At 66.5% G+C, this 25,156-nt stretch overlaps 1 protein-coding gene across 7 annotated transcripts; it reads right to left on the reverse strand.

The window, feature by feature from the left end:
• Positions 1-730: 730 nt before the first annotated feature.
• Positions 731-25,096, reverse strand: CYTH1 (cytohesin 1). Of its 7 annotated transcripts, none has more exons than XM_068913458.1 (13): positions 24,964-25,096; positions 10,994-11,076; positions 9,208-9,272; positions 8,309-8,375; positions 7,938-8,056; positions 7,403-7,483; positions 7,120-7,232; positions 6,898-7,046; positions 6,687-6,798; positions 3,256-3,332; positions 2,866-2,937; positions 2,346-2,500; positions 731-2,101 (listed from the first exon to the last, which is right to left on the reverse strand). In XM_068913458.1, exons 1-13 carry the CDS (start codon positions 25,064-25,066, stop codon positions 2,023-2,025), a joined length of 1,275 nt encoding a protein of 424 aa, XP_068769559.1. In that variant the 5' UTR covers positions 25,067-25,096; the 3' UTR covers positions 731-2,022. The 7 variants fall into 7 exon arrangements, with proteins under 7 accessions (XP_068769559.1, XP_068769556.1, XP_068769557.1 ...); XM_068913455.1 differs by lacking the exon at positions 24,964-25,096 and adding an exon at positions 19,703-19,816; XM_068913456.1 differs by lacking the exon at positions 24,964-25,096 and adding an exon at positions 16,844-17,123.
• Positions 25,097-25,156: the final 60 nt, after the last annotated feature.

The following is a 25,156-nucleotide window of genomic DNA, read 5'->3' on the forward strand; positions in this document are numbered from 1 at the left end:
TCCCCTTCGCCGTTGGCGTCACCTCCGCGATTTATGCCCTAAAGCCTGGCCCAGCACCAGGATGGGCGCACGCTCACCCGGAGCGGGCGGGAAGGGGGAAGGAAGGGCTTTGGGGGCATGCGGGGATGGGTCCCACGTCCCTCCCTGGGTGCTCTGCGATCCGGCAGTCGCCGGATGAGGGCTGGGCTGCGTGCGGGGGGCTGGCCAAGGACCCTGTCCCACAGGTGGGTGCCCCACCGCTCCCGGCGTCTCTCAGCTCCGTCGCGCTGGTGCAACGGGTGCTGCTGGGCGCTCTCAGACCACGATCGTGCTGGCCACGGCACTGCCAGCACACGCGTGAGCCCCCGGATCCTCCCCCAGCTCCTCCAAGCCCCCCAGCTGCCCCGGGCAGGAGCGAAACCCTCCCACCCCCAGGCCGGGGCTGCCAGCGCCCGTCCCACCGCTGGGGTCTCTCCGCAAGCAATGTGGTTTTGCTGCAGGGCCCAAAGTCTTCGGGCTTGCAGAAGCACTAACTGGTCCTCAGAGCTGGGGCACAGGCACGTGCGGAGACCGGAGCCGCGGCACAGCCCAGCTGCGCGGCCCGCGGCCGAAGGGACGTGGGCCAGGGGCTCGGCGCGGGGCGCCCGGGTTTCCTCTGCAGCCGTGCACACGGGGGCTCGCGGCGGCACAGCACCCCGGGGGGGCTCCTGCCCTGCCCAGACCCGCGCAGAGACCACACGAGCGCCAAGGCTGAGCGCAGGTTCGGTGTTTATTTGCTGCAGATCCTCAGTACTAGTTTACAAGGCCGTGGCGAAAAAAAAAAAAAAGTTAGAATCAGAATAAAAAACTCCTGCCACACCGCCGCCCTCCCGGCGAGAGGTCTCTGCACAGAACAACGCCGACATACAAAATAATCTAAAAGGAGAAAACTATACAGAAATATTTACACCTCTGATAAATAGACTAATACTGATCGAAGCGCCTCTCTCCGGGCCCTGTGCGCGACGGCGGCGGGGGAGCAGGACAGACACGGGTGTTGGCAGGGGGCGGTGGGGCTCCAGCCCCGGCTCCCCGCGGAGCCGCCGCGCCGCCCTGCTCGGTGGCACCTGCGAACGGGGGCTCACGCTGCGGGCGAGACGATGGCCGTCCCCGCGGCCGCCCCTGCCCCGGGGATTGCTGCCGCGGGAAGCGCGCGCCGGCGGCTGCCAGCCGGGACCCTCATCTGGGTTCTGGCCCTTGGACCCCGCGGCCGGCGAGGACCTGGCCGTGCCCAGCACCGGGGCTGTGGCGGTGACGAGCTCCCGCCCCAAACCCCCGGGACCGTGCCCCTGGGAAGGGTCCGACAGCGCCGGGGAGCCCAGCACAGACCCAGGCCCTCTACAACGAGGGCCAGGAGTGGTGCCTGCGCGGGGCCGTTTCCCAGCCACCCTGTGCCCACTGCCCTTCACCCCGCCCCTGCAGGCCCCCAAACTGCCGGCTGTGCAGACCCAGGATGGGACGCCCCAAGGGCTCCAGGACTGAGTGCTGGGGGGGGAAGTCGGGCCGGCGTGGGGCTCCTCACGCTGCCTCCCGGCCCCGGAGCGCGCCTGCCTCCCGTGCGGCACTGCCACGTGCATCCGGACCGGGAAGGATGCCTAACGTGCCCCTCAACCCCAGCCGGGCCGAGCGAGACCGGGAGGACAGTACTCACAAATGACCTTTCCCAACCTGCAGACGAGCCCCGCGCAGACCGGGGGTGAGGACCGGGGCTCCCTGCACGCAGGGACGTCCCAGCTCGAGCCCTGCTCATGCCTACAGGGAGGCTGCTCTGCCCACGAAGACGATGTCCTGGAGACGAGGCAGTCACGGCACGGGGGGTCAGACCCACCGAGGTGCCCGTGCCCCCGCTCTCCCCCCATAGTAAAGAAACTGCGAAGCTGAAGCTAGGTCCTGGGTGCAGAGGGCCAGGCTGCAGAGAGGCCCCAGTCCCGCAGCGGGCTCGCTCCGTCTCCAGGCGCTTGCGCCGCCTGGGACACGCAGGTCTTGCAGGGCCACCAAAGGCTGCTAGTGTCTCTTTGTGGAGGACACCTTCTTCTTCCTGGCAGCCAGCATCTCGTAGAAAGGGTCCCTGCTGATCGCTGCCCTGGCAGAGAGAACGAGGGCTTGAGTTAGCCACAGAGCCAGCTGAACGCAGCTCCAGGTGCAGGCCTGCCATGCCCGGCTGCCTTGGGCAGGTCCCTCCGTGCCCCTGGGAATGGAGAGCCAGTTCCCCCCTCCTCTCTTGCAGGGCGCCCCAAGCCCAGGGGAGCGCTGCCCTCCTGAGCGCAGGGAGAGCGGCAGCGGGGCCTTGGCGCTGCCAGGCCGCGAGCTCCCTGGGCAGCACTCACTTGATGCACTTGATCCACTCCTCCTTCTCCTCGGGGGTGGGCGCGGAGATCCGGTACACTGTGTGGTTCCCTTCCACCACCCGCCCGTCCGCCTCCGTCTTGCAGGCCTTGATCACCTGGTCCTTGTTGTCGGGGATGTAGAGCTCGAAGCAGTTCTGGGGAGGGAGGAGATATTTCAGAGACAGCCGCTGCCCTTCCAAAAGGGAGCCCCAGGCCCCAGGAGGGACCAGACACGAGCACGGGGGCTGCAGCGCTCCCCGGGCACAGGCACCTCCAACGCCTGATGGGGGTGGACACGTTGTGACCGTCACCCAGTGCCCCACAGCCCCAAGCAACACCCTGCTACCAAGCCAGGATGCCGAGGCGGGCAGCCCCTGGCCAGAGTCCTGCCTCCCAGGGTGCTGGCCTTGGGAGCTGCAGCACCCCCCAGCTTCCCCTTCCCTGCCACCCCCGAGCTCCTGCCACCACCAAAGCACCAGGAGATGCTCCCCCAACCCTGGGGACGAGCCAGGGCACTCACAGGCTTCTTGGAGTCCTCCACCTCACGGATGCTCAAGTTCTCCAGGGGGATGATGCCCCGGGGCTCTTTATCCTGGTAGGGTCAAGCAGAGAAGGGCGACTTTAGCTGCAAAAATCCCTCTCCCCGAACATCCCCATGCACAGCCCTCTAGCGTTGCCCGGCTTGAGGTCTGTACCCTGCACCCCTGTGCTCACCGGCACCCCAGCGCGCCGGGAGGCAGGCGGCCGGGCCTGCAGGTGCACGGACCCACCGCCCAGGCCGGTGCTCAGTGCCTGGGATGCCTCATCCAAGCCGAGCCCAGCCTGCGCCACGCGGGCGGATCAGCGCTGGGCAGGATCCGGCGTCCCTCCCTGCCCCAGCTCGGCCCGCCTCCGCCCCAGGGCGACTGACCGTCGTGTACTCGAAGTAGTAAAGGCAGTTATCGGTCAGGATGAACCAGCGTCGCTTCCACGTCTTCACCCTGCCGCCTGGGAGCAAAGAGAGGTGGGTTGGGCGCAGCCCTGGCCAAGCGGGGCTGGGGCGCGGGGCCTCTCGCCTGGCGTGGGGCGGGAAGCTCGCGGGCACATCTAGGCTATGGCAGAGCTGGAGCCCACGACAAGGACACACAGGACAAACAAGCGTCTGGGCGCCGGGCGCAAGCAGAGCCAGCCAGCCCCAGGGGCGCCCGGGCAGGCGCCGGGGCGGCAGCAGCAGCAGCAGGCAGCACAAACCACGCCGGGCAGGGCACGAGCAAGAGCGGAAAGCAGACGGATGAGGATGGAGGCGGAGGATGGCGGGAGGGCAGGGCTGGGCCAGCAGCGCTGAGCCTGTTTCCACTGAAAACGCTGATTCACCAGAAGTGAGAGCGCTTCGCGGAAACACGTCAGCGCGGTCAGAGGGATTTGCAATGAGTCAGCCTCGCAGGAAGGGAGTGCAGGGGCTTCTGTTTTGCAGCAATTGCTTCAGCCCAGCGCTGGGGCTCGCGGACGCTCAGTTTGAGGAAGCTACGCAGCTGCCACCCCGAAAGCAGAAGCTGGCTGCTCTCCCGGGCTCAGGGGCTGCGGCATCGCCGGACCCTGCTCCGGCCCCCTGCCACCGGCAGGGAGAGCCCAGCTCCCCCGTGCCGCCCCGAGGGCAGCAGGAGGGGCCAGCGCAGATGCAAAGAGGCACCGTGGGCATGGTGGGGGGGGACATGCTCATCTCCCCCAGCCCAGCCCGGCTGCCACAGCCCAATCTCCCCTGCAAAGCCCCCATGCCTCCTTATTGCCCCCACCCCTCAACCTGGGCAGAGCTGGTGCCCCTTACTGGGAAAGGCTCCGCACCCCAATCCCTACCCCAGAGCCAGGCTGGTGCCAGCGTTTCCTAGAAGAAAAAGACCCCATATGCCTTCCTTGAGCCAAGCAACCCTTTCCCTCCAAAAAACCCTGTGGGCGATCCTCTCCAACCCTGCAGTGCTGCCCCCACCCTCCACAACCCAAGCCTGGCTCTGGCTCCCCCCAAGCCCTCCTCCAGGCCCAGTCCTCACCCAAGGTGGTGGATGGGAAGAGGCCGCCGAGCGCCCGGCTGCGCAGGGAGCTCAGGGCACAGGGCAAGGAGGCGGCTGGCGGCCAGGGTCTCCAGCGGGACAGGGCTCCGGCGGGGCTGGCCGCAGGGCTGCGCGGCACCCGGGAGCCAGCAGGGCCACGGAGCCCTTTGACCGTGCCTGCCCGGCCAGGCTCGACGTCCTGGCCCCGCGGGAGGGCAGCGCTGCAAAGGGGCGCCCTGCGCTCCTCCGCGCTGCACCCAGCCATCTCCAGGCGTGCAGCGCCCCCAGGCCCCCCGTGCGCACAGGCTGGGGGCCCTTCACGAGGGCACCCCAAAACGCACCCCAACCAGGCCCCGTCCCCTTGCAGCGCCAGAGGAGAAGACCCCGCAGGGCCAAGCTGCTGCACACATAGGGCGAAGCATGGAGAGGTGGGCGCCTTGGCTGGGGCGAGGAGCGGCCATAGCCTGGCCTCGTCCCCCCGTCCCATCTCATCCCCCAGGACACGGGGTGCGCCCCGCGGGGCTGGGGCAGTGGAGGGGGCCGGCGGGCCTCGAGGAGCACTTGGCGTCGACGGAGGCCCACCAGCCAGCGTCCCTGCCCTGGGTGGCCGCGGGGAGCGGGGCTGTTCCCCTCCGGCAGGCGAGGTCCCCGGGGCGGTGCGGTTGGTTAGCAGCAGCAGCAATGAGACTAATCACCAGCAATTAAAAACGAAAAGGAAAGAAATCAACGAAGCCCCAGCGGTGTGAGCAGAGCAGGGGGAGAGGGGTACGTACCTCCTGGAGTTGGGGGAAGGAAAGGAAGAGCCAAAATCATGGAAACATACAAATGAGGGAGAAAAGAAAATTAAAAAAAAAGGGAAAAAAAAAAAAGGAAACCCCAAAGAACTCAACCCCCCTCGCCCCGCGCAGTGGCCGCGCGTGTGTGGCAGCAGGGCAGGACTGCAGCAGGGAAGCCGTGAGAGCCCGCCGGGGCAGGCAGCATGTGGCCTGGCTCGCTGTGGCTTTGCAGGGCTGGACTCCCCTCTGCTGGGACGCGGGGCAAGGGTGCACAGCCCCCCCAGCCCCGGCTGGCAGGGCTGGGGCCGTGCCTGGGTAGGGAGGCCCGATGCTCCCGCCTGCGGAGCCCTTCACGGGGTGGGAGGCCCCCACTAGTGGGGCTGGAGTCGAGGCAGCCAGGCTGGGGGCTGCCGTGAGCATGGCGGCTGTGCCCACGGGGGCGCAGGGATGCTCTGATGGCCTCTCTGACCTCCTGAGCTGCAAACGTTCCCAGTGCAGGTGGGAGATGACCTGCCCTTGTGCGAGGCACTTCTGCACTGTGCTCGCTCAGGACCGGGAGAGGCAGGTCTGCGGCTCTCCAAGGGCCCCCATGTCCTCCCTACCCAGAGCTGGAGGTGGACGGCTCCTGGTTAAACACCCAGCACAGCCCTGCCTGGCAGCGGGGCAGCGCTCTGCTCTAGTCAGAGCATGTGAAGGGGTAGGGCCCCTTTCCAGTCGCAAGGGGGTGGCAAAACAGCAGAAACACCCCCCAATTAGAGGACAGAGTCCCAACCCTACCAAGAGCCTCAGGGAAAGGCTGCTGCCAGAACCTGCTCCTGCCAGCACCCACCTCCCTCCCGCTTTCCTCCTTCAACCCAGGCGGAAAATCCCCTAACAGCTGCCGAGATGAGAAGCCACAGGAGCCAAGGCGTGGGGCACGGCTCGTGGTCTGCGAGAGCTGGGGTTCTGCAGTGGGGCCGCGGGGATGCCATGCATGCTGCCTGCATGTGGAGCCGGGATGCGGAGGTGACAATGCTGTGGGAAGGTGAGGCAGGGACCGGTCTGTGGCATGGAAGGGGGACGCACGCAGCCTGGGGGCAGCTCGCCGTTCGCTCCCTGGGGCCTGCTCCAACAGGACATGGCTGTGACTCGGTGACGAGAAGGGCCTTGTGGTCTCTGTGCTCTGACGTCAGACCCTGTTACCAGCTCTGTGCCCCAGGACTTGCCCATCCTACAGCGGGCAACGCAGGCAGAATCTCCTGGGAAGCCCACCTAGCCACGCTGCGGGGCCTTGTCAGCTGCGGCTCCGGTCCTGCCAAGCCCAGGGAAGACAGAGGGCTGCTGGATGTACGGACGCTTTCCCCGTGAGCTGAGCCCATGTCTGCAGCCTCCCGCTCCTCTGCAGAGCCCCACTCCAAGGAGCTGGGCCAGAAGGCTAGGTGCAGGCAGCCCTGGCGCCGGGCCCTGCTTCCAGGCAGGTGGCTTGCACCCATGGCCCAGCTCCATTCCCAGGGGAGAGTTTGTCCTCCCCGGGTCACGTCCTCCCCTTTGTCAGCACTCACCTAGCTTCAGGAGCCAGCCCTCTCGGTCAGGGTTGAAGAAGGTATGGGTGAGGTCATTGCCGTCATCCTCAGGGATTTTGAAGGGTTCATTCTTGATGCTCTCATAGAGATTCTGATACAAAGACACATGGTGTCATCTCTGCCCCCCGGGAGCCCTGCAAAAAGCCGGCTCTGCACCCCAACCCCTGGCCCTCTGCACCCTGTCCCTCACCCTGAGCAGCTCCTCAGGTAGGTCCCCCCCGTCGTTGATGCCTCGGTTCATGGCAATGAAGCGCTCCGCTGTGGGCTTGTCCTTGACGTTGGGGTTGTGCAGGCTGGTGTTCAGCATGATGATGGCGAAGGAGAGTACGTAGCATGTGTCTACAGGGACAGAGGGGGAAAGTCAGCTGCAGTGCCGGACGGCTAGGGAGAGGGTGCTGAGGCAGCCTCTCACCTGTGGACTGGAAGACCCCAGGGTTGCACTGGCAGTACCGCTGGGCGAACGCCTCCATCATTCGGTCGATCTTCTGAGCCTCCCCAGGGAGCCGGAAGCTCCATAGGAACTGCCTGTGGACAGCAAGGTGTCACACTGCTTTAGGGGCTCCAGACCCACATGCCCTCCAGCCCCGCTCACACCACTACGCCCCACTGCAAGCCCTTTGCCCATCTCCCCAGCCGGGGTGCAGGCAGTGCCACGCGGGATACAGCTCAGCTCCCTGCCTCAGCCCCTCGCTCACCGCAGGGCCTGCACGAGGTTGAGGTCGGTGAACTCATGCAGCTCCACGAAGGCATGCAGAACTTGGATGTTGAACTCATCCCTGCAGGAACAAAGCCAGAGCATGAAGGATGCATGATCAGCCAGGCCTGTGACTGTCGAGCTGCACAAGGGCCCCATCTCTCCCTGCCCTGTCCCAGACTCTGCTTGTTTGTGAGTGGGAAACCTACAGCTATGTCCTGGCACAAGTCCTGCGCTGGTGTGCACGCACAGGCCTTCTGCAAGCATCAGCTACAGGTCACATAGCCCACCAGCCAGCCCTGGCACTCAGCAAGGGGCTGGCAGGAGGCTTGTGCCAGGCCAGTAGCCCCCTGTCCTGCTAGGGAGCCGCAGCCAGCCCCAGGCCCTGCTGGCTCACAGGACATGCCTGTGACCTTATGCCTGCACTCAGCTGGCAGGGCTGCCCTAGAAGCTCAAAAAGCTGCTGTGTCTCATCTCTCATGTTGTGACCCTGACCCCGGGGCACCCTTGGGAGACCCGTCCCTGGCCCAATGTACCTCTCGCCCAGGTAGTCACCGATGGCAGTCTTGTTGAGGCCCTCTCCCTTGTAGAGGAACTGAGCGATATCCTCGCATGTGTTCTTCAGCAAGTCATTTTCGATCAGGAACTGAATGCCCTGGAGCAGTGCAAGAGGTGCTGCTCTGGGTCTTGCTGTTGACCCCATCAACCCACTCACCATCTCCCCAGCCACTGCCTCCTGGGCACCAGCTCTGCTCCCAGCTCAGGGAGACGGCCAGGCACCCGGACCACGAAGCGGGCAGAGCCCCCAGCAGTGCCCTGTCCCCAGACAGGCTGACAAACACCCTTTCGATGTGGCCCTATTTGAAGCCTGGTACTCCACTCCCCATCTGGCACACCATGGCAGTACCTTCTTGGGATCCATGTTGAACTTCTTTCTGCCCATCGCCACCTGCTTGTTCCTCTGCATGTTTTTCCTACAAGGCACAAAGCAGCTCTGAGCGCTGAGGAAAGACCTGGCTTCCACCCGCTCCCTCGCCCCTCGGGCACAGCCCTGCAGGGAGATGGTCAGCGTGGACATGAAAATAAGCTGAGCTCCTTCAGTTGGCACAGACCCCGCCACCATTGAACCTGGGCACAAACTGCAGCGGGTGAAGGCAGCACACTGCGCTCCACATCTCTGCCCAGCTCCATAACAGGCCAGTACAGGCTGCTGCCAGCCTGCTGGGCCCCAGAGCAAAGGAGCTGCTGTGCCTGGCCCATGGCAGGCTTGGGGTTTCCACGTGCAAAAGGGGTGCTGGGCATAGAGAACATCCCCACAGGACATCTCTGCATGGGGAGAGACCGGGCAAGCCTTGGCAGCTTGGCATGGTAGAGCTCTGGGGAGAGCAGCCTTTATGGCCCAGTGGGGCCAGAGCGAGGGTGATTGGAGATGACGCTGCGAGTCAGCTCCCATCGGCTGTCAGGCCCCCTAATCCCATGCTGGCACCGCCAGTATCAGCTCAGAATAACAAAGTCAGACAGTCTCTGTGGCCAGACAGGGGCTGAGGCTTGGAAAAACAGACCTCTGGAGCAGCAATTCAGGCTGTGATCCTGTTACTGCTTCAAAGAATTAAGAGTGCCTGGGAAAGCCACCTGCATCAGCATGCGTGGGATGGAGGTGTGCTGCTTGGTCTCCCGGTGCTGCCGCACTGAGTGGGCAAGCTGGCGCTCAGGGCCAGCCTCGCTGCAGGCGAAGGGGCTTGGCAAAGGCCCCAGGTCTGCCGACGACCAGCTGCTGCTGCGATCCTGCGATAGCAGAGGACTCACCTCTCCTCCGTGGATCCCAGGTTCTCGATCTCATTCGTCACCTCTGCTATCTCATCTTTCAGCCGCTGAGGGAAGAGACGTGTGCTGGAACAGGAGGTGCCTCTCTCTCTTGTAAACCCACCAGCCACCCCCAGCTCTGAAGGCAGTGTGGGGCTCAGGAGCTCCCTTCCCTCCCACCTCCAAGAGCAGGCAAGGCATCCCCATGGACTAGGATTCAATGGAGGCAGGAATGAGCCCAAGGGCACCCTGCAAGCTGGCAGTGAGACCCAGGGATCTGAAGGCCAGGCATCCCTGCTCTGAGACAGGTGCTCTGGGGCCATTCCCCATCCAGAGGCCCAGGCAGACTCTCCTTCCCTCCTGCCCCGAGCGTGGCCCTGCAGCTGAACCAGCTCCTGGGGCATTTGGCAGTGAGGGAGCTGGCTGCACCCTGTTGCTAATCCCCCCACAGCACCATGCTCCATGCATGCAGGAAGGAAGAGATTCAGAGGTTAACAACATTATCTCCTAATCCTTTCAGATCGTGCCCAGCATATGGCAGTAATTAGCCTCTGCTACCTTAATCATGGACATGACTGATGAGTGTCCCAGATGAGCACTGACCTTGCAGTCACTTGCCAGGGCAATGTCCTGGCCCCACATCCCCTGCCAGTGCCAGGGAGGGGATGGCACAGGAGACATCAACGCCACAGGGCAAAGCACAAGGAAGCGCAAAGCCCAGGGCTCTGCAGGGCACAAGGAAAAGCCACTGCGCTCTCTGCCCTGTAGGACATGCTGATTGCCAGCTGGGGCCCACGTCCCCTGCAGGGATCCTCTCCCCAGCCTGCCAGAGCCCTGCAGCAGAGAGCCAGCGCTATGAGGAAGCAGGGGGACAGATCATGGGCTCCCTGCAGCAGCTGCTGGAGTCCACCCCATGGGCCCAGCTCTCCTTGCTCTGCATTTCCAGCAGCTCCAATTTTCTGCCCCAGAAATTCCAGGAGAGCCTCTGCAGGCCAAGAGGAGCAGCAGAGTTGGCAAGGCAAGGGGACAGGAGCACAAACAGGAGCTACGGCCGACCCACGCCCCTGCTGCAGGGCCTGCTCCTCTAAGGGCTCTGCGGGTCTCTGGCACCTTGCAGCAAGCAGGGCCCAGACCCTTCCAGCTGTTTCAGGTGGGCCAGACTGGCAGCCCCATGCTCCCCTCGAGGGCCTGCTCCAGAGGCTGAGCACCAAGAGCCAGGGCTGGGGTAGCCCAGCAGTGCGAGTCCCACCAGCAGCATTCCCAAGGAGGAGGAAGGAGTTGGAGCACTCACAGTTCCCAGCTCAGTACTGTCCCCTGGGCTGAGAGGTGGCTGGCAAATACTACAGAGAATAGCCAGAGCCCAGCATGAAGGAAGGAGTGAGCAAAGCAGGGGGTTTCCCGAAGCTGCAATCCTCCAGGCCAGCACATCCTCGGTCTGGGCCATGCAATGTGGCCACAAGGGTCCCACTGAGCAGCCAGTCCCACAACCCATCCCCTCCCACATCTCTCCTGCAAAATACAGCAATACGACAGGTATGGGCAGGACAGCGCTGAGCAGAGCAGCCTCTTCCCCCAGCAGGACAGAAAACAGCTTGCTGGGCCCTTGAGTGGTTTCTCATCCTCCCCCTTCCCCGAGAGCCAGGTAAAGGACCCCAAACGGGGCTGCACACAGTCCTGCCCAGTGACACGTGCTGCCTCCCATGGAGAGAACCCCGAGCAACAGGCTGCCAAGGCAGGGGCAGCAGAAGCACGTACAAAGAGGCACTGCAACAGCCCTCAGCACCCGTACCTGTATGTCAGCCAGCAGCTCCTGCTTGCGGCGACGGATGTTCTCCAGCTCCTGGCACTCCTCCGGGGTCAAGTCACTGGGCACTGAGAGGAGATACGGTCAGGTTAGCACATGCGGCCTGCAGAAACCGTCCCTGCTCACAGCCAGGCTAGTGCCAGGCTCCACGTTCGCGTCCAAGCGCTGCCCTCTGCTCTCAGCAGGCGGCCTGGCGCCTGTCATGAGTGTGGATGCGAAGATGCTGGGTCACCGGAGGACGAGGGGCAGCGAACAGCCCATTCCAGGCCCCGTACAGCAGCACAGGGGTTGCCACGTGCCCCTGCCGGCATGCAAGGAATGCAATGGCCACGCGCATTCCTATCGCCAAGCAGCGAGCGGCTGCAGCGCGGCGGGGGAGCGTGCTCCAGCTTGGCACTGCCAGATTCCTGCTGATTCAGCCAGCCATGGCCAGCCATGGCCGGGGCGCAGGGACAGGCGTGCTGGTCAGGCAAGCCCAGCCCTGCCGCCCGCCAGGGCCGATGCAAGGGAAAGGGCTGCTGAAGCCTGGCTGGCTGCTCTCCCTCGCCACGCACACCCCCACTCAGCAGGGCGGTGTGACGCAGCCCCTGGGGACCTGCTCCAGCCCTCCCCGGCAGCGCCAGCACTGCAGAAGGCAGCAGGCCCTCGCTCGCCCCTCCGCTGGAGCTGGCGGGGCAGAGGGGGGCCCAGCCCTGGCAGAGAGCGGCCGGCAGCCCCAAAGGGGCAGCAGTGGGAGTTCGGCACGGGCGGTCTCGAGGAGGGCTGCAAGCTCTGGGCGTAACAAGGGCCCATTGTACCACTGCTTGGACAGAAAAATGAAACAACAGGGCTGCAGCTTCATGCTGTGCTGTGGCTTTCATGCTGGGGCAGGAGCCCAAGCCCTGGCCAGGAGCCCAGGGCAGCAGCTGGGCCCCCTGGCCGGGGCTGAAGAGGAGCCTGGGCTAGGAGCCTGGGGCAGAAGCTGGGGCTCGAGGCTGAGGTGGGGCAGGAGCGGGGACCCCACGCTGGGGCTGGGAAAAACCCAGAGCAAGAGCCTGGGGCAGGAGCCCGAGCTGGGGCTGGGCAGGGGCCCAGGACAGGAGCTGGAGTCCGGGGCAGGAGCCCGAGCTGGGGCTGGGCAGGGGCCCGGGGGCAGGAGCTGGAGTCGGGGGGCAGGAGCCCGAGCTGGGGCTGGGCAGGGGCCCGGGGGCAGGAGCTGGAGTCGGCGGGCAGGAGCCCGAGCTGGGGCTGGGCAGGGGCCCGGGGGCAGGAGCTGGAGTCGGCGGGCAGGAGCCCGAGCTGGGGCTGGGCAGGGGCCCGGGGGCAGGAGCTGGAGTCGGGGGGCAGGAGCCCGAGCTGGGGCTGGGCAGGAGCTGCAATTGGGGGCTGGAGCCCGAGCTGGGGCTGGGCAGGAGCTGCAATTGGGGGCAGGAGCCCGAGCTGGGGCTGGGCAGGAGCTGCAATTGGGGGCTGGAGCCCGAGCTGGGGCTGGGCAGGAGGCCAGGGGCAGGAACTGCAGTTAGGGGCAGGAGCCCGAGCTGGGGCTGGGCAGGAGGCCAGGGGCAGGAACTGCAGTTAGGGGCAGGAGCCCGAGCTGGGGCTGGGCAGGGGCCCGGGGGCAGGAGCTGGAGTCGGGGGGCAGGAGCCCGAGCTGGGGCTGGGCAGGAGGCCGGGGGCAGGAACTGCAATTGGGGGCAGGAGCCCGAGCTGGGGCTGGGCAGGGGCCCGGGGGCAGGAGCTGGAGTCGGCGGGCAGGAGCCCGAGCTGGGGCTGCACCGCCCGCGCACGGAGGAGGCAGCGCCCGCAGCCGCCGCCCCGGGGCACCGCGGCGGCCCCGCTCCCGGCCCGGCCCCCGGCGCCCGCCCCGCCGCAGCAGCGCGCTCCGCCCGGGCCGCCCCCTGCGCGCCCCCCGCCCGCACTCACCGCGGCCGCGCGGCCCGGAGGGAGCCCCGCGCCCCGGAGCGCGGCGGGCGGCGCTGCCCGGCGGCTGCGCCCCGCCCGGCCCGGCCCGGCCCGGCCCGCCGCCCCTCCCACCGGCCCGCCCCGGCCCGCCGCTGCCTCCGTCCCCGCCGGCTCCCCGCGGGACGGGCCACGGCTGCCCGGCCGCTGCGGCTGGACGCAGGAGGCCGCCAGCTCCTTCCCCGCGCCGGGCAGGGCCGCCGCATCCCACGCTGGCCTCCTGCCACCCTGTAAACAGTCCTGCCTTTTCCCGGTTACTGCCTGGCTCTCCCATCCGCCCCGGTCCCGGCTCCGGAGCAGCTCGCCTCCCCCTGCCGTGCCACGCGCAGAGGCTGCCCGCGCCCGGTCCCCGCCGCCCGCAGCGACTCGGGAGCGCTGGGGGCAGCCGCCAGTTCGCGTAGTCGCACGGCACTCGGCCATCGCCGCCCTACCACGCCGGGGCGAGCTCCGGAGAAAACCGGCTGCCTGCCTGCCTGAGCAGCCCTCCTCCACAGCTGCTCCCCTCCGAATTCATCCTCCTCAAATACAGGTGACGGAGGCGAACGCACCCTTCCAGACAAAGCTCGCCCGCATCTGTGCGGCGACATTAATACCACCCTGTGGTTGTGCGGGAGGCCAGGTGCCTCTCTCCCCCACTGACACGTCATCCTGGAAGCTCAGACCAGGGCTGGCAGGCAGTACGTGCCGGTCTTCCTCCTTGGCCTCCGGCTCACAAGCACCACAGCTCACAGGCGAAATTCCTGGTGTTCTCCAGCACGTGACCCCTCACTCCGCACAGCTAAATAGCATCCTACCACTGTTAACTCCTGTCCCCAAGGTCACCCCGGTACTCCTGCAGCTTTCCCAACCCCTGTCGACAGACTACGCCTCCCAACTCTGTCATCAAGTTTCATTAGCTCACTTGTACTCCGCATCAAGGTCGTTCGTGAAAATACCAAAACAAGGTCCCTCCAGAGAGCAATGTGAGAAGAACCCAGCAGAGGCTTCCCCACGGCTCAACCCTTCCTACCAGCCGTACCTGCCGGCCCATCCTGGCCTTCCTGCACTGCAGGTGGACGCCCATCTGCCCCCGCTTCCCGACCAGTCCCCCAGGGCCAAACACCTTGTGCTTCACCAGGTCCAGCGTGAGCTACTAACCTCCCTGCTCCAAACAGCTCCTGCCAGATAGGGGTCAGGTGGGTCTGCAATGACCCATGGTTTCCTCTGCCCAAACACTATTTCTTTGCTTCCTCAATGCCCCAGATACCATCACAGCCACAGTACCAGGCATGCGGTCTCCAGGCCACTGCTTCCCACCTCTGCTCAATTTGCTCTTCCCATTTGGTACCAGCAGGCCCAGACTCACCCGAAGTGCTTCCCACGGGGGCTGTTCCCGAGTCTCTCTCATCTGGGATGCAGAAGCCCTGTTTCTCTTTCAGATTTACTCCCATCCAGCTGACATCATGTCCTTTTGGACCAGCACTGACCCAAGAATCATTTCTGCCTGAGGTGCTTCTCTCTTTGTTTAGGGTCACACGCCTCTGGGGCAAGTATAATCACAGAAATTGAATCTCTAAACTCCGTGCTGTGTCCTTGCTCTGCTTGGGTTTTTCTGACAAGCTTCCTCCTCTGCAAAAGTCACCCCTGTGTAAAGGTCAGTGTCACCCTGAAGCTTGCGACACAGTCCCTCCAGACTCAACTGGAACACTTCCTAATATCTTTGGCATCAGACACTAGGAAGTATGAATCAGACCCCAAGTCATGAGACCAGCTTATAAGTTACTTAAACTTAAAATACTGGGGGCATTGACCGACTTACTGATGTGTTCAAGTCACTTTCCAGCACATCTTCCTATCCCCAGGGAGCAGAACCGTTTTCCAGCAGAAGTGAGGCCCCCTTCCCCGGCTGCGGGAAGCCAGGGCTCCCGATCCCCACGCACCAGGTCCCACGCTGCAGCCAGGCTCGTCAGCAAGACGAGACTTGCTCCAAGAGGGCTGAGCTTAATTACATGGCAGCTGCCAGACACGAAAAAACCCTAAATCCTTGAGCTGCAGGGTGCCACCAGGTGAAACGGAGCCGTCTCCCCTTGTGTGCTTCGGGGAGCTTTTTGGGGAGCGTGGGGCACTGCTCCCACACACGCTTCGAGACCCCCTGCTCCCCAAGGCACACACAGCGAGCGTGCACCCTCGTGACACAGGCCCAGCCATGTCAGCACCAGCGGAGAGGAAGAGAAACACCAAACGCAGTGTTTTTCTCAGGGAAGGGAAGAGGGTGTTAACCCTTCCCCGGCAGCCCGACAGCCTGCAGAGTGCCAGGTGCCTGCGCAGCAGGGCACCTGCTCCCTGCAGCGCCGAACTGAGCAGAGACAGCTCCCAAGGGGCCAACTAGCCTCATCCTACCAGCCTGAGCACAGCAGAAGGCCGGCAGGGGAAGGGAGAAAACACAGACTGTCCTGCTGCAGCCCCGGCACAAGGGATGGGTGCAGCGACCGGCTGGGCTACGGGGAGCCTTGCTGGGAGACAGGCCCCGCGCTGCGCTCCTGCTCCACGCGAGCAGCGGGGGCCGAGCGCTCCCGCAGCGGGAACAGCTGCAGCTGCCAGAGCCACGTCCAGCCCCGAGCAAGGCGCGAGGGGACGCAGCCCACGTGCCAGGCTGGTGCAAGCAGGCTGGAGGCTTTCCTGTGCAAGCCGGAGCGCGCTGATGTTGGTTTCAGGGCTGTGCCCTGTCCCCCCCGTCCTCCACTTACTAGGAATGGGAAATTGCTGCATCAGGCCCCAAACACCCTGCATGTCACCACAGGGCAGTAAAGGGCACCAGCAGGATTCACTCATCTGTCCCAGGCTCGAGGAGAAGCCAGCAGAGGCTCTGCTCAGCAGGAACACATTCCCTACTCCTGCAGCGCTGCGCGCAGAGCCCAGACACTCTGCACCAAGGCCGTGCTCACCCTGCATTCCTGCTCCCCACCGAGGCCGTGCTCACCCTGCATTCCTGCTCCCCACCGAGGCCGTGCTCTCCTGCATTCCTGCTCCCCACCGAGGCCGTGCTCACCCTGCATTCCTGCTCCCCACCGAGGCCGTGCTCACCCTGCATTCCTGCTCCCCACCGAGGCCGTGCTCTCCTGCATTCCTGCTCCCCACCGAGACCGTGCTCACCCTGCATTCCTGCTCCCCACCGAGGCCGTGCTCACCCTGCATTCCTGCTCCCCACCGAGGCCGTGCTCACCCTGCATTCCTGCTCCCCACCGAGGCCGTGCTCACCCTGCATTCCTGCTCCCCACCGAGGCCGTGCTCGCCCTGCATTCCTGCTCCCCACCGAGGCCGTGCTCTCCTGCATTCCTGCTCCCCACCGAGACCGTGCTCACCCTGCATTCCTGCTCCCCACCGAGGCTGTGCTCTCCTGCATTCCTGCTCCCCACCGAGACCGTGCTCACCCTGCATTCCTGCTCCCCACCGAGGCCGTGCTCTCCTGCATTCCTGCTCCCCACCGAGGCCGTGCTCTCCTGCATTCCTGCTCCCCACCGAGGCCGTGCTCACCCTGCATTCCTGCTCCCCACCGAGGCCGTGCTCTCCTGCATTCCTGCTCCCCACCGAGGCCGTGCTCGCCCTGCATTCCTGCTCCCCACCGAGGCCGTGCTCACCCTGCATTCCTGCTCCCCACCCTCCCTGCATGCCCCAAGGTGTCCTGCAGCCTCAAGACAAGCAGCAGCATGGGGCAGGCAGCCCCACACCACCCCAGTGGCTGCTGAGCTCCCGCACCTGCCCATGGACACCCGGGGTGGGAGCACCCAGCTCCCCACCCCAATCCATTGAAACTACATGCAGCCTGTGACACCTGGGGCCGCAGCACCCTGGAGCAGCCCCACCTGCCTCCACCGAGCCTTGTCCCACCCAGCCTCCTCCTCTCCAGGCTGGACTCACCACTGCCCTCCGCCCTGAGGACCATCCTGACAGGCGCCGGCAGGCCGTACCCCTGGGTCTGTTTATCTGCAGCGCCCACCTGCCCACGGCTCCGGAGAACTGCTGCTCTTTCGGGGCACGGACACCTGGCCTCCCCGGTGCTTCCCGGAGTGAGTCAGGGCCGTGCAGGGCCAATGAGCTCCGGGGCCGAGCCGGGCGTCATCCCAGCTTCGCCAGGAGCCTGCATCAGCAACACCCTGTTCCTGCCGCGGCGAGCCCGGCGCCTGCCAGCGCCTTAACTCCTCTGCTCCCGGCCGGCAGGAGCGAAGCGGGCAGCGAGAGCCCAGGGCCCCGCGGCCGGGTTCCCCTCCTGCTCCTGCCTTGCGGTTGCGCCCGTTGTGGGGCAGGCTGGAGGCTGCAGGGAGGACAGGAGACATGTCAGCTCCGATCTCTCCAGACAGGGATCCCTCACCAACCAGGCAGTCTGCGGGAGCCGGAGAGGCCCGGCCCTTCCTTCCTGCTGCTCGGACAAGCCTCGCAGGGCTGCCGGGACACAGCTCGCCCTGGCACGTCTCAAACTCGCTGCGCCGACGCCGGAGCCCCTCGCCCTCCGCCAGCCCAGCAGACCCCCAGACCCTGCCCAGCACCAGCCAGTGGGCAGGCCCCCTCCCAGCTCTCCCAACCATCCCACTGCGGAGCTCGTGGCCGAGCTGCCACCCACGGCAGTGCCGGCGAAGCGGCGTGGCCTGGTCCAGCCTCGTGAGCTGCCCGCTCAGCAGCCTGCGGGCCAGAAGGGCCGCACGGGCCGGGAAGGCTGCGTGGACCACGCGGACGGACCGCCGGTGTCTGCTGCCCTCTGCAGACTCCGTGGCAGCACACAGAGCCGGACTGACCAGAACCGGGGCCGGAACCGGGGCCAGAACCAGGACTCGGTCCTGGACTTGGACAGCCCCGCATCAAGCCGCAGGAGCGGCGAGCTCCGAGATGAGCCGGTGCCCACGGGAGGTCACTGCCCGGTGTCTTCCTGTCTGCTCCAGGCAGCATCTCCATGCAGACACCACCGCTCCGTACTGGACCGCTGTGCAGCGGGGTGCCTGGAGCCAGCTGGGCAGCACCTGGATGGGGAGCAAACCCTTGGCACATCGCTGTCCCACCATCAGTTGCCTGGAGAGGTTGCAGGACCCTCAACAACCTTGACTCAGCTAAATCCTGCTCCACCACACGACAGATGGGAAAACAGCACTTGATAACGCCTAGCACCCAAAACACTGTCTGCAGATGGACCCGTCCCTACTCGAGATCCCCTCAGGAAGCCAGGGGAAGAAGGGTTTAAAAAAAAAAAAAAAAGGCTCAAAAGAGTCCTTCAGCCTAAAGCCATGCTTGCAGCCCACCCTCCAGCAGGCCCACGGAGCGCAGCTCTGGCTCATGCCATGCCTGCATGGCGAGCCTGGCAGTGCTGGAGGAGGGGAAGCACTGCAGTAGGGACCGGACCTTGGGGACAGCCCCAGCAGGGCTGACCCTGCAGCCCACGGGGCCGCAGCACAGCTGAAGGGGGCTCCGTAGAGGAGCCGGTGCCAGAGCAGCAGGGCGCAGTGTTCGCTGCAGAACACCCACTCCCCCTGGCCCCGCTGCACCCCAGCGCGGACGAGGGGCACGTGGGGCTCTGAGAAACTTCCTGCCCCCGTCTCAGCACCACCACATCCTGTTTTCACTCTGCTCTGCACATCCTGGGTTGCGTCAGCACTGTCCTTCCCCACAGACAGCCAAGGTACATCAGGAGAAGAGTTTGGGGACAGGCAGCTCCAGGGAAAACCCTTCCAGGCAGCCAGGCCCAGTTGGGGCATCCAGAGCCGAGAGCTGGCCAGGGCCCTCACGCTGCTTCCAGCCGCAGGGAGCAGCCTGCCCCCGTCACCTCCGCTCCTCCGCACCCACAGCTGGGACAGCTGCCGGGGTGCACAGCGCTGCAGGCGAGCACCGGCTCGGCCGCGTCCACGCTCACCAAGCTGACAACGCGACTGCAGAGAGTCATGGTCGATCCCAGCCCGGCTGCGCCCTTCTGCAGCCCCGCGGCTGCACGGCGCAGGCCCGTGCACACCTCACTCCCTCTCCGCACCAGCCCTGTCACTTTTTTCTTTCCCTCAGCCTAGAGAGCAAGCCGTAGCCTGCTGCTTGGCCGCATCTACCAGCACAGGCGCAGGACTGGCAGGAGGTAGTCTCACACCCCCAGATCTCACATTACAGCCGCCCTCTCTGGTCCCACGCTCGAGCAGCAGGAACCCACGGTTCCCACGAGCCAGCAGCCCGAGAAGGCAGCCCCAACACGCAGCAGCACTCGGGTGTCGCGCTGCCCTGTGCAGATTTTGGTTAGGAGGAGAACGCCTCGAGCTGTTCTCACAGCCCCGCTCACGCTTGCTCTGGCTCTCGAGCGGGGCACAGCAAGGGCTGCTAAGCAGCAACCTACTGCCCAAGGCAGGGCTTGGGGAAGGAGGGTGAGGAGCTGGGACAGGACACGCCACGGCCACGCACACCGGCCGACTGCACTGGGCTGTTCATGCCCTCCCGGCGGCTGCTGCAGGCTCCTGAGCACCCTTCGCCCCAGCAAGGCGCCTGGCGCTGGTGTGGGGGCAGCGCCGAGCGAGGCAGCCCAGCGCCCAGCCGTCGGCTGTCCTCCCAAGGGCTCGGTGCCTTGCAGCGGGGCCCCAGCCTGGGGAGGCCAGGCAGCGCAGCCGGGTGGTGCAGGAAGGAGATGGCGAGGACACGAGGACTCTCCGTGCTGCTGTCGGCGAGAGCCATATGGAGCCGGAGCCGTGGGCACCACCACGTCTCCCCGGGGAGCCAGAGATCCTGCACAGAGCGGAGAGGAGGGGGTGAAGCGCCTACCTGCCTTGGCGACCACAGAGGGGCACAGGAAGGCCTGGAAACTCGAGGCACAGAGCTCGCTGACCGTCCCCATGCCGCAGCGGCCACGGGGATCCGGCGCAGGAGGCTGCCGGCTCCAACTCCACAGGACGGAGCGGGAGGCAGGAGCAGGCAGGGGCCTGGCAGGCGCCCGCTGCGCTCGGCAGCTCCGAGCCTGCCGGCGCGGAGCCCGAGCAGCAGGATCCGCGGTGCCGGGGGCTCTCCAGGCAGCGGCAGATGCCTCCTCGCGCTGGGCAAGGGGAGGCACGCAGGGAGAGACGGAGAATTCCCCGGTCTGGCTGGAGCAGGAGGAACGAGACTCTGGCAACTGGAAGCTCCCAGCTGAAGAAGCCCACGCGCCAACCCCAGCCAATCCCAGCTCCCTGCCTGAAAACGAATCCACTTGGCGCTCCCGCAGCTGTGGCCCCGAGCAGCTCAAAGCCACTTAGAGGACAATGAGTTTGGGAACTTCCCTTAGTGCCCCGCTGCTCGTGGGCTCTCTGCCTCCCTGCCAGCCCCCTTGCCCCCAAGGGTGGCCGGCAGCGGGATATTTTTAGAGCAGTTTTATCCCTCCGTATTAGAGCTTTAAGCATCGAGTGAGCGGGCGGTTGCATAGCAACCATCGCTGCATAAAAGGAAGGTGCATAAAAAGACACAACACGGGCTAAGGCGATAAGTGGGGAGCAGGGGGATGGGGTGCTGCCGCGGGCTCGCCAGCTCCGCCGGAGCTCTGCGGGGTGCAGGGTCGGGACGCAAGCCGCGTGGCTCGTGGGAGCTGCTCCCCGGGCACAGCCCCGACCGGCTTAGCCTGTCTCGGTGCGTCTTGCACAGGCAGGCCTGCTTCGCCTTTTGCCAGCCCCAGGCAAAGCAGATGAGACAGCTCCGTGCCAGGGTGCGAGGCGGACGCGCCACCCTGCAGCTGGCGGCGGACACGCGCGGGCTGTGCCTGGAGGTGCTTTCAACTCTGCTCACGCTCGAGGTCCCAGGCCTGCCGCGGTGCCCCGGCAGCAGGGATTTGGGCGGCTCGTGGCAGGACTGCCTGCAGCCAGCCTCCACTGCCCGGATGGGGGCTCGGGGCCAGGCCGGAGAGGTGGAAGAGGGCACAGCCGCGCTGCACCTGCGTCTCCCAACCTGCCAAGCACCCACGGGCACCCAAACTGGACAGACAGCTCTTCCTCTCCAAGCAGGAGCAATTCCCGAGTGCAGGGCACGGCCGTGAGTAACAAACCCCAGAGCTTGCCGGGGCACGAGGCAGAGTCCTGGGGACAGCCCCGCTGCCGGCTCTCGGCTGCCAGGAGCCGGCGAGCGCCGCCAGCCTGGGTCGGCACGCAGCCTCCGCGGGCGGGACACGCCGAGCCGCGGGAAACGGGAGCCGGGCAGGCAGGAGCCCCCGAGGGAGAGCGGAAGGGCCAGCCGGGGGAAGCGCGGCAGGAAGCCGGCCGGAGCGCCGCCCGGCAGGAAGCGCCGCCGGGCGCTGGGCAGGAGCGGGACGGCGGCGCGGGGCCCCGCCGCGGCGCGGGGCCTCTGCGCTGACCTGGAGGAAACGCGGAGGTTAATGGCTGCTCCCGGGAGGCCGGCGCGGCGGCGAGGGCTGCGCGGCGCTCTCCCGCTGACGTGACTGACCTTCTGGTTTCCACACGGTTTCCCTGCCCCAGAGGCCCCCGCGGCTGTTGCCACATCGTTGAGCAGGGGCCTTCAGCAACGCCAGCAACCGGGAGGCGAAAGGGCAACGGGAGAGGAGCCGCGGCAAGGCAGAGCCGGGCGCAGAGCGGCGAGCGCCTGCAAGCAGCCTGCCCGGGGCCCAGCGCAACAAAGGCATCCCTGTGCGGTCACGGATGCTCCAGCTGCTTTTAAGCAGGGCCAATTAGTATCTCCCAGGCAGAGAGACCCAGGCACACGGCACGGCATCCTCCCCACGGGGCCCTGGCTCGTTTCTCAAGCCCTGCCAGCAGAACGGTCCCCGGGTGAGGCGGAGCGTTTAAAAACAGCCCCAGCGTTATGCTAACAGCAGCGCTGGCTCCAGGCCCCGATTCCTCAGGCCCGTCAGAAAACCGGGCTCTGGAAAACAAGCCTCCCTCCTGCAAGCTACGTCCCCGTCCCTCAGGCCCCGATCGAGAACTTCGGAGCTCAACTCTAACGCGACCAGGACAGCGATATGTGCCCAAAGCCACGGACGGCCCGACACAACAGCTCTGAGACACGTGGGCCCCGCTCGTGCCCGTGACCTGTAACTCCAGAGCGTCAGCAACACAGCTTGTCTGCGCTCCTAAACGTCGATTTGAGCAGAGGAAGCAGCTCAGTGCCTCTCCCGCAGCGCCGCGCTCCCAGGAGCCGTCTGCGGCCCGTTGCCGTTCCCGAGCCAGGACGTGCCGTGCCCAGCGGTGCGGGGCAGAGCCGAGGCGCTGCTCTCTCGCGGCAGGCCCCGATCCCCGCGCTGCTCGTCTTCGTTCCCCTGGAAGCCCCAGCACGCTGCCGGGGAGCTGCTCCCCCGGCTCCCGCTCAGGGACGTGCCCCAGCTCACCCTACGCCGCGCCGGGGAAGGGCCGGGATGGATCCTTCCATTCCCCTGGTGCTGGCGCGAGAACCGGGCAGGGAGAGAGAGCAAACGGACGCTTCGCCGGCAGCACGCCACGGCAGCGCGCGCGAGCCCAGCGCCCCGCCGGCACCGTCCCGGTGCTCCCCGCTCCCTGTCCCAGCGGCGTCTCCCACGGCCCGCGCTCGCCGCTCTCCTTGGCGCAGAGGCGCAAGCTGCGGGCGCCTGCGCCACCTCTGAAAAGCCCCGCTGAGCCCGCGCCAAGGGACGTGCTGGGGCCGGCCTGGTCCTCTGGGAAACAGGGCTCTGCGAGGCGGCAGCAGGGAGAGGAGCAGGGCCGCCACGGAGAGGCGTGGGGAAGCCCCTGCCCTCCCGCCAGCTGGGGATCCTGTTATCCTGCCCTCCTTTCGGCAACCTCCGGCACCTCACACCACCTCCTGGCACCGGCCACCCGCCACAGACAGCAAGGCCCCCCCAAGCACAAGCCGCTTTGCAGGAGACTGCACCGCTTAGAGAAATCCCTTAATCCCCCAGCCCAGAACGGACAGTAATCCCTTGGGTGCAGCAGGATTACCACCGCTGCCCAATCCCCCTCACCCCGAGGCCTTGGGGCCGGTCCTGAGCCGAGACGGGACCCAGCTCAGGACACCGGTGCCTGCAGAGCCGGGATGGGATCAGGCTCCCTGCCAGCAGGCTGCTCGCCGGCGCCGCCGCTCAGCAGGGGCCAGAGCGGCCGTGACTTCCCCGGCCTGGGCGATTCCCTGCCAAGATACCTCCTTCCACCAGCGTTCCCGCCGGACACTGTGGCGTCTCCCAAGGCCAGCACGGAGCCCCGCCGGCCCCGATGCGCTTGCCACCTGCTATCCCAGCGCTTCACCTGCTCCGATCCAGGGATGGCTCCAGTTCTCAGTACCTTCCCTGCGGGGGAGAGGCTGAGAAGGGGGTAGGAGCAGAGCCCTTCACCTTGGCAGGGAGAAGGGGGAGAGAGCCCACATCTGTGCCGTCAGCTGCTTACCCAGGGATTTGCTCTCTGCTGAGGCAGACGGCTGGAGAGAGGTCGCGTACCGTGCACGCGGCGAGGCAGAAACGGGTGTCAGCAGAATCCCACCAGCAAGAGCCTACCCTGAGGGCTCCCACCATGTCAAGAGACCCCAGCAGATTGTCCGCTACAAAACCAACAGAGCTCAAGGGCTTTGGGACAGCACTAGGATCTGCTAGGGAAGCTGCAAACCACGATGCCCTACTTGACATTGGAGAGACAAGCAGCGTGGACTTGGAGGTAGCCGTGCTGCAAATCCTGTACACCACCCTGCGGCCCAAGCAGCTCGGTTAGCAGGCAATTTCTGATGCTGAAAAATGACCCAAGTCATCTTGCAGCCAACTCCAGGAAAAATCAAGCGGCTGCTCTCAGGATCCTTCCCTGCAGCGCTCTCCAGCTAACGGGCTATGTTTAATGCCTGAGCGTACAGGCACCTCGAGAGAGCTGCGTACCCGGAGAGCCAAGTGTTTATACCTTATCTCAAACAGTAACTCTGCAGCGTCAAACGCAGCCACTTCTGGGGCGGGACACAGCAGCCTCCTAATCTGCATTACACAACCGTTTCAGGCAAAAAGCAGCCCGTGAGCCAGCACGGGCAGCGGGCCCGAACCGGCGTCTCCGAGCTCGAGCAGAGCCCAGGGCGACCTCGACTCCCCGGAAGAACGATCGCTGGCACAGCCCAGGGCTCAGAGCATCCAGACCTGGGCTTCAGCGGGGCCTCACCCCAACAGCCCTACCTAATCAGTCCCCAGCAGCCTCCCCCCTCTACAGAGCCCTCGCTCAAAGAAAAGTCACCTGCCAGCTCACTGGAGCCTTTCCCATCCGGGCACACGCGCTACCTTTTCACCCTCGTGGACAGCGGGAGGGAACGTGCTTCGGACAGAGGGGACGGAGGAAGGCTGGGGAAACGCGTGCAAGGGAGGGAGCCCGCCACCGCCCCGGCAGCGGACCATGCTGCGGACGGGGCCGGGGGCTCCCGCGCCGCCCCGCTCTAGCGGTCTGCGAGGCGCTTAGCGGGCACCGCGAACCCGGCTCCCGCTCCCGGCGGGGGCGCAGGGGCCCGCTGCCGCCCGGATCCGGGCTGCAGCAGCCGAAGGCAAAGCGCGAGCGGCCGGCGCCCCCGCAGCCGGCGGCGGGGCTTCCCCCACGGCTAGCCGAGGAAGCCACGGGCCGCGGCGCCGGGCGAGGCAGAAAGCTCGAGGGGAAAGAGAAGCAGCCGCCGGCGCAGCGCGGGGGCCGAGCAGCCCGGCTGCCGGCCGGAGCCCGAGGGCGCCCGGCTCCCCCAGCGGCTCAGGGCGGCCGGAGCCCCCGGCCCGCCGACGGCGCCGCCTGCCGCGCCCGCAGCTCTCGGTTTCGGCAGCCGCTTCCTCAGCGGAGCTTCCTCCTCCGGCCCCGCGGGCGGGCGGCCGCGCCGGGCCCTCGCTCCACCGCCGCCTCTGCTGCCGGCGGCTCCCGCGGCCCCGGCGTCGCCGAGCGGGAGCCGCCCCGACGCCGGGCACGCGGGCACCGGCTCGCCTGGCCTCGCCTCCACCTGCGCCGCCAGGGCCGGGCCGGGCCCGTCCCGCCCCCCCGAGCCCCGCGGCGCCCCCCCCCCGACCGACCGACCGACCCCCGCCCCGCCGCCGCGCTCCCCCCGCCCCGCCCGGCCCGGCCCGGCCCGGCCGCACTGACCGTAGCCGCCCTCCTCGTCCATGCTGCCGCCGCGCCCCGCCGGAGCCGCTCCGCTGCCGCCCGCGTGACAGGGCGGCGCTGAGGCCGCCGCGGGCGAGGCCATGAGGCGCCGTCACGTGACGCGGGAGCGGGCGCGGCCTCCCGCCGCGGGGCGGGGCTAGCCGCCGGCGCGGCCCCGCCCACGCAGCCCCGC

Source organism: Struthio camelus, chromosome 19 (genome assembly GCF_040807025.1).
Source record: "Struthio camelus isolate bStrCam1 chromosome 19, bStrCam1.hap1, whole genome shotgun sequence".
NCBI lineage: Eukaryota > Metazoa > Chordata > Aves > Struthioniformes > Struthionidae > Struthio > Struthio camelus.